The 12,135-nt window shown below is 42.6% G+C and overlaps 1 protein-coding gene across 1 annotated transcript; it reads left to right on the top strand.

Moving 5' to 3' along the window:
* Window positions 1–6,076: 6,076 nt before the first annotated feature.
* On the top strand, window positions 6,077–10,161 carry irx1b (iroquois homeobox 1b). The gene is made up of 5 exons (XM_074686933.1): window positions 6,077–6,584; window positions 7,424–7,666; window positions 8,040–8,832; window positions 9,026–9,080; window positions 9,667–10,161. Exons 1-5 carry the CDS (start codon window positions 6,348–6,350, stop codon window positions 9,713–9,715), a joined length of 1,377 nt encoding a protein of 458 aa, XP_074543034.1. The 5' UTR covers window positions 6,077–6,347; the 3' UTR covers window positions 9,716–10,161.
* Window positions 10,162–12,135: the final 1,974 nt, after the last annotated feature.

Here is a 12,135-nt window from a genome sequence, read left to right as displayed (position 1 = left end):
GCACATTCATATGGTCAATAAGAGCCAGAGAGCAAACACCTCTGAGGTCTCGCGTTGCTTTGACCTGAGCTAAGTATCTTTGATTTTCCCAGGGGAATCTGCAGGGTCGTCGCTAACTTTTCTCAAAGTGAAATATTCCATCCAGAAAATTTATAGTTGTACAATACATGTCAGATCTCAGTTTGATTTTCCCTCCTCCTGCTTGGAGATCTCTGCCACGAGGCCTGAGCTGATCCTTCTCTCAGTCAAGGACTTGTAGGGGATTTTGGGGAAGAGGACTGTGTAATGCCACTTCTCTTTGAGGTATCTATTGAAGTCAGCACTATCGCATTAAGCTTACTGGTCTTCTTAAGGGCACCTTTTCATCACAACCCACACACACACACACTGCCACGCACACGCATCCCTTCCCTTACACTCCCCTTTTAAGTTGAGGTATTGTCTTTGACAGCATTATAATGGTATCATTCCGCTCCCACTGTGAACAACAAAGACGAGTAACGTCAAATCCTAGAATGCAGCATTTTGTGTGTGTGTGTGTGTGTGTGTGTGTGTGTGTGTGTGTGTGTGTGTGTGTGTGTGTGTGTGTGTGTGTGTGTGTGTGTGTGTGTGTGTGTGTGCTCTTTAAAGCAATGCTAATGGGCCCTAAGAAGCATTAAAGTGACCCCTACTGTAACAAAAGAGTTAATAATCCGTTTAGAAAACAATCAGATCCCTTGCCATGAGAAAAGACCCCCGCTAAGTCTCTCTGTAAAGAGAAGGAGGAGGGAGTTCACCTTTATTTTCAGTCAGCAATCTTGTTGAACATCTCTTTTTTCATTGCTCACTCTGCAGGGAATGATGGAACTGTATTTAACTGCAGCTCTCAGCCACTGCTGGCTCATAAAAGAGACGCCCTGGTTAAGTTTTCACTAACCGGGCGAATATTTTGAGTGACTCAAAGCGACCCTTTCTGAGGGTCACGGTTTGTTATCAGCCCCATCTACTGTAAATGAGTCCCGTTGGACTTCTAAAGGAGCTATTAACAAACAAACACAGGCACACCCGTTAATTGCTAATGATAGCCTCTTTGTCTGGTGTTTCCCCTCTGGCTCAAAATGTGTAAAAGAGGATCCATTTCCAGGTGAGGAGCTGTCAGGTCGTCCTGCCACTCATTTGACTGGGGATAGAAGCCATTTAGTCCATGATCGACATCTTGGATACTGAGCGTCAGAAATCACAGTGATTAAAAAATGTCACAGTGTTAAACTAGTCCACGCTCAGTGTGAGAGATTATAACACTTTTGGTATCTGAATGTTTTACCTCAGGCTGGCAGGCTTATCTGTTATTCGTCTGAGTGATCCATCTGTTTTAACACGAGGTCAGAGCTGGATCTATCACTGCTTATCTCTGCTGTCAAGTAGATGAAGACTTTTTTTTTCTTCTTTATCTTTGCTGCCTGTCCTTCCTCCCCTACCTGTGCTCTCTCTTCAGTCTCCTGGAAACTAATTACTCAGGCTAAGGAAGCCCATTCATTGAGATGAATAAAACAATGAGAGGTAATTTGGTTTGAAAAGTGAGACGATTTGGTTTCTTTGCAAAGATATCCGCTGTTATCGAGGAACAATTTTGTTAACTTAGTGTGATAATTTGGTCTTAATTTGTGTAGTTTCTGTGACGTCAAGCATCTGTGGGGCCGTTTACACGACAACGGTTTTAGGGTGATACACAAAAGTTTTGTTGTAGCGTTTCAGGCGACCTTAAACACAAACTTTTAAAAACGGCCTCCAGAGTGGGATTTTCCTGAAACGCTGCCGACACCATTGCTGTGTAAACAGTAAGCTGGCGTTTTCAGTGGAACCGCTGACGTCACACTCTGCTCTTCACGAGGGCATACAACAGGGCAACAGTACCATTGTTACGATTGTCACGAACAACCGTGTTGTGCATGTGCTGCTCATTCTGCTGAATCTGCTGACTGTCTTTCAACAAAATGTGCATCTGTTGCTCCACTTTTGCTCGTAGCATTCACCAATACACCAAATGATCGGCTCAACTCTACTTCGGTGGAGATCTACCAAAAGATGCGTCTGGACAAGACAGTTATAGCGCCGACTACAGGCCTGGCATGCTTACTACAGTGTTTTCAGTCCCTCAGCATTTCCGTGTAAATGCATATTTTTTCCACTGCGTTTTAGCGTTTTCAGATGAAACATTGTTGTGTAAATGGGGCCTCAGAGCTATCACGTCCATATTGGAAATGCTTAGGTTTGGTTGAAATAGTGTGAGGTATAAAAGCAGACTGTAGATGGGCTTCAAGCCTCCCCACTAACAGCCCACAGGCTGCCTGTCTGTTAGGCCCTGTTTAAACGATAACGTTTCATCTGAAAATGCTAAAAGGCAGTAAAAAAAATATGCTTTTTTACAGAAACAGTGAGTGACTGAAAATGCTGTAGTAAGCATGCCAAGCCTGTAGTTGGCGCTATAACTGCCCTGTCCAGAAGCAGCTTTTGGTAGATCTCCACTGAACTAGAGTTGAGCCAATCCACTGGTGTTTTGGTAAGAGCAGCTAAGAGCAGAAGCGGAGCAACAGATGCAGATTGTTGAGAGACAGTCAGCAGATACAGTAGCATTACATGGTAGTCCACGACAATTGTAACAACAGTACTGTTGTCCTGTTGTATGCGCTTGCGTGAAGCGGAGTGTGATGTCACTGTTTGAAAACACCGGCATACTGATAGACGGCAACGGTGGCTGCAGCATTTCAGAAAAATCCCACTCTGGAGGCCTTTTTCAAAAGTTTGCATTTTAGGTCGACTGAAATACCTTTTCCCCATAAACGAGAGGCCTAAGTGCAACAATACTTTTGCATTTTACCCTAAAACCATTGTGTAAACGGCCCTTCAGTCAGGTGAGCTGTGCCTCTGATCGGGCGAACTCTTCATCTTGAGTTTTTTATTAGACTTCAATCTGTTATTCATGTATTTATTATTATTATTATTATTATTATTATTATTATTATTATTATTGTTATTATTATTAATATTATTATTATTATTAATAATAATAATAATAATAATAATAATAATAATAATAATAATAATAATAATAATAATAATAATAACAATGTATTTAATTAATTATTTTTTTATTTATTTTTTTTTTAAATTTATTTATCCATTAGTTTTTCGTGCCAGACTAAATACATTAAATTTCACTGTAAACATCTTCTTTTCTATTGTGTGGTTGTGGTTTCTGGTGCTACAAGTGTTCACTGGACAGACTGTTGTTTGTAGAACTTGCTCACTGGCTTCATTCCTCACAGCCGGAGGTTGCTGCTTTTTCTTCATTGTTTGATGTCATCTTGATTAACAGCTATTTTTACTCATAGCATATAATTTTAGTTACTGTCAAAATGACCAAGATTAATTGTTGTGGCCTGTTGCACATGACAGGACTGTCTTCTTTAGATTGACTCCACAGCCCTTTCTTTTTTTAAAGGCCGACTTTTCAGCAGATTATCTCGAAGCATAAAGAAAAAGTATATGTTATCCCTGCATCAGACTTCTGGTATGACTGGAAACTTGAGCAAACTGAAAACTCTCTAAATAATGGAGGAAAACTTTACTGACTGCAGTGCAATTATTACATTCAAATTGTGCCTCCTTGTTCTAGCCTTCAGTGAGAAAGTGAACTCAAGGTTCTTACGCACAGAAAAGAAAATGAGATCATTCAAGAAGGATCTGTGACTGCCATGAATAAGCCAATTATTTAATCGCTTTTGCATCATTTATCCTTTGTTGAGGTGTTAGCAAACAAAAAAAAACACCTTTTTGATGCATTTGGGTGTCTTCATTTACCTCATTACAAATTACCCAGGAGGAAATGGTCAGTGCAAGTGGATTGTGGGACTTTATTTGAATGTTTCCTGCAGTAAGTTATTCCTTTGTCTCGGCTGAGCTAATAGCAGGGAATGGGATTCAAATAGAGTCAAGCTGCCTCCTGAGATCCCTCAATCCACCGTCGCCATAAAAAGAGGTCTGAGGGCAGTCTAAATATTTGGTAGTCTTAGCAGGTTCATGTTAAAAGACACACACACACAGGCACACGCACACACACTCACACGCACACACACACACACACACACACACACACACACACACACACACACACACACACACACACACTGTGAATGCACAAGCAGGCCGAGGCTGTGAAGTTGAATGGCATAGCTCAAAGCCTTCCTCCCCCTATCCCTGCCTCTTTCTCTCTAAACCGCCAAACCATTCTCCCCCTTTCTCCAGCTCAGAGGAATTCATTAACTGCCTCTCCACAGAGACACTATGGAAATCAGGCAGCTACAAAGGCAGGGAGAGAGGGAGACAGAGAGAGGGAGGAAGAGAAGAAGGCGGGGTGGAGGTAGTGATGGTGGTGAATGGGGCTATATTATCCTATTAGATGGTGGATATGTCTCGTTTCCCTCCCCTGTCACGAGAAAACATTAATTTTAAGTGAGAAAGGAGACAGAGGGAGGGGGAGAGAGAGGATGGAGAGGGAGAAATAGTGAGAGTCTTTAACATTGCTCTTTTATCGAGCTGAAATAGAGAGTCCCTTGGTTCCATTTACCTTGGCAATGAGGATAGAGTCGCTCTCCATGAATGCCATTTAAAATGCCATGGAGATTAAGCATCCTCTCTGCCTCACACACACACATACACACACACACACACACCCAGCAGCAGTGGTGGCGGCAGTGCTCGTCATAATATGTGTTTAGGAAAACAGCTTTGAGATTCATGAGTAAAGCCCTAGGTGCCAGTGCTGAGGAGGGAAGAAAACGGAGAAAGAGACAGCGAGGACCATCACTTAGCCAGAGTGGGCTTTAAGCACTGTAATTAAATCATTAGATCCTCCTCCACCCTCCACTCCCCCTCCATCCTCTCTCTGCTTCCCTCTCAGCTCAGCCAAGCTCATCAGGGGCTCCAGTGTGAAATGATGAATCTGTATTTATGGGGATGGAGTAATTACACAGCTAACCTCTGAGGGAACCCAGGAGGGCCAAAGGGCCACTGAGCAAGGAGCAGGGTGCTCAACCTCATTAGCACTGCTTGGACGTGCGTGTGTGTGTGTGTGTGTGTGCGTGTGTGTTGATGGGAGGAGTGTATGTTTCAGGAGATATGTTTGTGTGCTCAAAGGAGATAAACAGAGCTGTTATTTGTTTATAAATAAGCCTGTCAATAATGAAGATGAATTTGCGTCATTTAAACCCCACTTTTCACGTAAGAATAGTTTCCCTCCGTCATTTACATTTAATTCATGACTTTGTCTGCTTCTTTGTCACCCACATCAGTGTGTTCCTCTACCTGGGGCCCAGCAGAGTACAGTAGTCCATTCTTCTCCACCAACATCTGTCATTTTTCCACACCACAGCTCCTCTGTGCTCCATATCTCCTCTATCTCTTATCCTCGTCAATCTCTGTCATTACCTTCAGCCTCCTTTATCTTCGCTCTGAAAATATGCTCCAGTGACTTCCGCCGATAATCACGGACATTCCTCTCGGATCTGGCTGACCATATCGATACCTCCCGGCCCATCTGCTTGACAGAATGTCCCGGCAAACCCTGAGGATCAGCTGTCAAAGCTTGGAGAGAAAATGACACCGGAGATATTCCAGTTAGATCTGGTCAAACAGCAGGAATTGTTGGAACGTGTTTACGTTTCATAACGACTGTTATTCAACACAATATTAGGATCCTTAATTAAATTAATGCAGTGCATATTTTTAACGTCACAGACATAAAGTAACATAATTGTACGAAAGGTGAGGGTGCACGTGTCAGTGGAGTGAAAGTGACCACATCTTAACGCTTATTAACACTAATGCCAAGCACTGATTGCTATACTTTACAGGATTTCTATATAGACTCAATGAAGACTATAGAAACTGGATCTCTTTCACGCACACACACACGCACGCGCGCACACACACACACACACACACACACACAAACACACACACACGACCTAGGCTAACCAATGCACTAATCGCCTGCCCCGGGCATAGGAGGAGCTTGGTGCTTAAGTATGCTGCCAATCAGTCAGTCAGCTCCACATCCAGTAGCTCCTGCGGCCAGACGCACGCATCACTCCTCACTCGAGGTGCCAAACTCCGGTTCTGATACAACTCCGGGTCGGTGGAAGTAGAGAAGCTTGACAGTTTGTAAAAGGGGGGACTCTGGTGATTTAGACTCCCCCTTCATCCTCTCACTTCTGGGGATTCCTACTCCCTCTTTTTTTCCTGCCTCTTCTTGCTGTTGTGAGGCTTTGCTTTGACAGAGATTTACTACACGCGTTCTCCGTCCGGACATGTCTTTCCCTCAGCTGGGGTACCCCCAGTTTCTCAGTGCCTCCCATGAGGTGTACGGCGGCGAGCGGCCGGCCTCTGCCCGGGAAGGAGGCGCAGAGGGCGGCGTGAGTTCGTCCGCTACAGCCGCGGCTGTCGGCTCCATGCTGGGGATGTACGGGAGCCCATGGGCGCCTCAGAACTACAGTGCCTTTCTGCCGTACAGCGGAGCCACAGACCTCGCCCTCATCTCCCAGATGGTGAGAGTTGATACTTTTTCACTGAGGACTGAAGCAGCTCAGGTGTTAATGATAGATTATGAGCGCGCATTGACAGGCTGAGCTCCTCACACACTCATGTCTGTTTATCACAAGTTGAACTACCTGTCATGTAATTAGCCTTTTATGTGATATTATTCAGTTTTGATAATATTAAAGAAAATTTAAACCACCTAAACAGGGAGAAATTTGTGTTCAAATGTCTGTAATAACTATTTAAAACTTGAATGGAAAATTTCAAAAGCATCACTTGGATGAAAATCAAACACTACATTTAATTCTAAATGATTATTGATTTTGATTTGTGAAATATTATCTTAAATTAAGGAGGAACTATCACTAGTGGATTTCACGTTTTTTACTGACATTTCCATGCTAAACGTTTCAGATAACGACAGGACAATGGCATTTATTAGGCTGCATTTAAAAACAAAGAGGGAGCTAATGGGTTTTTGAGGATCGTCGATAATTAAAAAAAACTATGAAAAATGAATATCCCTGTAATCAAATATAAATTAACTAAATAAACTTGAGGTTGTTTTTCTTTTACATTTTGAAAACTAAAATAGACTTGTAGAAAATCATTCATGTGTTTTTGAAAGAAAGCTATTTAAGATGTGAAAATACTAATTTTTACGCATTCTTTAGACAAACAATTTGTTGTATTTAGGTTTTCCCAGATTTGCTCTGACAATTAAAACATTTTTAGAAAGTTAACGAAAGCCTTAGGATTTATTCTGGTGCTTATTTTATAAACTTCAAATATTTATTTCAAGAGCACCCGCTCAACAAGTTGTCACCTCCCTCCAATCACATTTCAGGGCTCCCAGTACGAGCTGAAGGACAGCTCGGGCTCCCACCCGACCGGTCTACCTGTTCACGCCGCGCAAGGCTTCTACCCGTACGGACAGTATCCGTACGGGGACCCGTCGAGGGCCAAGACGGCCACTCGGGAGACCACCAGCACCTTGAAGGCCTGGCTGCAGGAGCACCAGAAGAACCCCTATCCCACCAAAGGAGAGAAGATCATGCTGGCTATAATCACCCGGATGACTCTCACACAGGTGTGTGTGTGTGTGTGTGTGTGTGTGTGTGTGTGTGTGTGTGTGTGTGTGTGTGTGTGTGTGTGTGTGTGTGTGTGTGTGTGTGGTTGCTAGAAGAGTGAGGAACACTGTACTCACTGCTTATCTTACTGCTCGATGCTGAGCTTAAAATGATAATCAGTTTATGAGACAACACTTAAAAACTCTCAGCAGAAAAAAAAGAATTCAAAACTTCCACTCAGTGAATGGTGAGGAGAAAGGCGGGAAGTAGGTCGAGAACAAAAGAAGTTTATAAATTGAACTAGTTAATAATTCATCTCTACATTCCTCTCATGAAATGAATTGTGATCACATTCCTGTTTTTCAAACCTTAAATTATGTTTGTATTCCACAGGTGTCCACGTGGTTTGCAAACGCCCGCAGACGCCTAAAGAAGGAGAACAAGGTAACCTGGGGACGCAGCGCAGAGGACCGGGACGGCCGAATCTTCAGTAGCGACAACGAAGAGGAAAGCGGCAAAAACGGCAGCGACGATGAAGAGGAAGACGAGGAAATTGATCTAGAAACTGTCGATATTGAAAGAACGGACGAGCAGCGAGCAGAGGATGAGGTGTCTGAGAGGGAAGAGGGGGAGGCGGGCCTGGCGGCCAGAGAGCAGGCCGCGGAGTCGAAGAGCTCGGACAGCAGCAGGACGCTTTCTGTGGAGGGCCTGAGAGGAGTGGAGGCGGCTATTTCTCTAAACAGATCGCCTGTTGTCAAACTCGCAGTGGATCATTCTCCCAACAGACAGGAGTGTCAGAGACCGCCTCAGAGCAAACCTAAAATCTGGTCCCTGGCTGAGACCGCCACGGCCCCCGACAGCTCCCACAAAACCTCCCCTCCGGCCCATGCGCACCACCCGGCTTTGGCCTCCGCTGGCCACCCGGCTTTACTCCCGGGTCATGGGATATATACATGCCAGATTGGCAAGCTGCACAACTGGGCCAACGCGGCCTTTCTCAGTGCCAACTCTCTTTTGAACATGAGGTCGCTTCTTGGTGGGGCGCCGGCCGGACACCTTCCTCTTCACGGCACAATACCGGTGGCGCGTCATGACGCACGATCGGCGTTGGCGGGCCCGGGAACATCGGGGACAGAGGACGAGAGTGATGTGGAGTCGTCGGGGAGCTTCAGTCCAAAAATTGACGGTAAAGTCAGCTTTCACATGACCAACTCTGAAAATTAATTTGTTGAGACAATGTTGCTCTGAAAATTGACCTAAAGAATGTGAATAATTTAATCCTACGTTTTGTATTTTTTTTAATAACTGTCAGTTTGAGCAAGTAAAAAAATAAACTTATTTGTATTTATTTTACTTTCATTTTTTTCCTACGGGTGCAGAGAGCGACCACAGGCCTGACTCCTTGAAGTCTCCCTTCCAGCTGATCACTGACAGGTAACCTCATTTATTCGAAATCACTTTGGCGTCATGACGTTATCAGCCTCTTTCCATGTGTCTAAATGAGGCTTTGCGCGGAGATAAACACTGTTACACCTGACTGGGCAGGGCGCAGGACTCGGCACATAAATCATGTGGTTGAGTCTCCACTTTAACGCCTCGTCAGGCAGCAATCTAATATATCCTGCGGGGCCCCCAACGCTGCTGAGTTATCGCCACATATGCGATTTAAATAATTTGCCTCCATTTATTCACGCCCTCTCTCAGTGAATGGAGCTAATGTATGTCAACAAAAACGCCAATAACAGCGTCAGGGGTGAAGTGGAGGATGAAAAGACGTAAAACAATTTAGCTTCAGTGTTTCATTTTAATATGCTCCGACTGAAAGACTCATTTCGGATGTGTATGAATGCAGAATATGCTATTTGCAGAAAATATGGAGACCATATTTGATAATTGACTGAGTATTTACAGACTGCAGAAGCAAATTCACACTCCTCCCTTGAGGATATTTATCTCCTTTTTATCCCTTTTGTTTCACTTCTAATCTGCGTCATCTCTTTGTTTCATCCCCCCTCTTCAGAAGTCATCATGGGACAGCGCCACAGCGAGTTCTGACAACGACGTCCTGAGAGGACGAGGCAGAAGAGAAAAAGAAGAAAATGAAATTTTATTTAATGAAGAACATTTTAATGAAGGCTATTTTCTGACAGATCAAGCTGTCATAGTATTACTGTTTAGCTTCGACAAACTGAAGAGATTGTTGTTTTTGTCACAGATTTGCTTGTATCTCTCTTTTATGTCCTCTGTTGTTTTTTTTCTTCTCATCCTCTGTTGTGAATGGGTACCTTGAAAATTGTAAATACAGGATATGAATTTGTCTTAAAAAATATATTTTTGGGGAACTAAATAAATGTCCTTATAGTCATTTATTATCAGAGACAGTTTCCCTGAACCTTATTTCAAACTTGTTTGCGGTAAATAAGAAAACATAAAGACAAAGGGGCTGCAGCAGGAACATTGAGGTGAACCCTAATTTTAGTTCCAGATGCTAATTTTTTTATGTGAATCAAACGTTAAAAATGTAAGTTTAAAAAAGTCACATTGTTGGCCAACGAGCACATTTAATGTCATCATTATAAAAAAAAAATCTAACAATTCCAACTCTCATGTTTAAGAGATGAGAGTTAAACGAAGAAAGCTTTTTGAATCAACAGAATAATTATTGAATCCCACCTGTAAGTGGCCAACCCCACCTTCCAACTGACCCTTCCTCGCTGTATCTACTTAGTCTGAAACTCCCTGCCAGCTGTACCATGCAGTGTCAGCTCTTTTTCAGCAAGCAAAGTCTTGCCCTCATTGAAGCCTGCTCTTGCCAAACTCTCAGACTTATGCCAGCACCTTGGAAGCCTCTGCAAATGCTGCAGAAATTGAAATTGGAGATTTCCAGGACCTTATGAACCTGTGCCTGTGCTTTCAGCCCAGGCCCTCCTGCTTTAATGTTGGATTATGCCTCCTCAGTGCCACAACTGCTGCCTCTGAAATATGGATCAGACGCCAGGAAAGGCCAACAGCCAGTATGGGGGCAGCAGCTCAGAGGGAGGTGGGTGGGGGTGGTGGTGTGTGTGTCACTCTGAGCCATCCTTGACGTTAACAGACCAAAAGAGGAGAGAAAGAGAGGATGATGGGGGGTCTTGGGGCTGTGAGTCTGTCTTAGAGCTGTGGTTTCATGTAAACAGGCTTGGATTAGTGGGACATGTGAGCTAATCATTTGGGTCTTTTTTCTCTCAAGGGGCCTGAGCAGCCACATGTCCTTAGATTCAATTTACACTCACAAATCTTTGGAGAAGTCTGTTTTTAAAGCTGCAGCTCACACTGATTTGTCTCTTAAACAGTGATGGTCAGGTGACAAATGTCGTGGCTCCTTAGCTAACTGCTTGCAAATGATAGCACAGAGGATGTGTATATTTTTCATTTCTATTTATTTTATTCTTAAATCCCAGGTGTACACTTAGGTAAATGAGGTCAGATTGGGTCAGGATTTTTAATTCTTGAAGATTCAGTCTATGGGTGTTTTTTATTTGATAACCTCTCAGCACTGGTTCCCCTACAAAACCAAAGGGTGTTCATGCTCCACTGAGTTATTTTTCGGCTAAACAAAGAAGAATAATGGAACATTTTACTTAAACGGTCAGAACCAAACGTCTAGTTGAGGAGATGCTAAAACAATCAGGGACTCCAGATTTGTGGACCTGGATAAAACTCAATGCTGCCACCTCACTATGAGAAAAAGTAAAGCAGTAATGTTCTTAATGCAGTCTTCATCCCAGCTGCAATTTATATTTTCTTGAGAATCCACATCTGAGGAAGAAATGAGGGAACACATGCCTTTAAAGAGTTATATTTTGATTAAAAACAAAAGAATCTCATCTGCTGATGGCTGCTGCCTTGTTAGAGCCCAAACAAAGACCTTATTAAAAATAAATGAAATAAAAGCTGACATGTAATAACTGACCCAAAATGTAATGACTTTTTGCAAAGAATGTAACAACTTGTTACATTTTGGGTTGTTTTTATAATTCTATACTTCTAATTTTATACTTCTGCTCTAACTTGCCTCAAAGAAAAAAAAAATCTCTCAATTCTGGACATTTTTGAAAATCAGATGAAGCGAAATGTGAAAAACACTCTTCTCCTTGATTTGGAATAAATAATGAAATTTAAAATTCAGAGAAGTATTCTGAAATATTTCCTAAGGTGAACATGGATTTACTCAATATATTTACAACATTGAGAGCACCATCAAACAGCAGTAAAATATAGTATAGAGTAACTGTTGTTTTACTGTCTTAAAGTTCAAATCAATATAAACTCACGCTGTATGACAGATAATGTACCATGGATATTACAGCCGACTGATTAGAAACAAGTAGTCAGCACAATTAATTTACATTAAATTAAGCATCAAAGAAATTTTGAATATTGCTATTTTTTTCCTTTTCATTTTTTCCCTTGTGTTCTTTTTTTAAAATTTTTCTTTAATTGATAGAAT

This window comes from Halichoeres trimaculatus, unplaced genomic scaffold (assembly GCF_033239565.1).
Source record: "Halichoeres trimaculatus isolate MK-OKI-2021-1 unplaced genomic scaffold, fHalTri1.1 fHalTri1_scaffold_14, whole genome shotgun sequence".
Lineage (NCBI taxonomy): Eukaryota > Metazoa > Chordata > Actinopteri > Labriformes > Labridae > Halichoeres > Halichoeres trimaculatus.
This window is presented reverse-complemented; position numbering and strand designations above follow the sequence as displayed.

Bases quoted from the DNA above. Each gene is read 5' to 3' on its own strand.
- irx1b (XM_074686933.1), top strand. From the start codon at position 6,348: ATGTCTTTCCCTCAGCTGGGGTACCCCCAGTTTCTCAGTGCCTCCCAT. The intron at 8,833-9,025 runs GTAAAGTCAGCT...CTACGGGTGCAG, and splicing joins CTTCAGTCCAAAAATTGACG to AGAGCGACCACAGGCCTGAC. The intron at 9,081-9,666 runs GTAACCTCATTT...CCCCCTCTTCAG, and splicing joins TTCCAGCTGATCACTGACAG to AAGTCATCATGGGACAGCGC.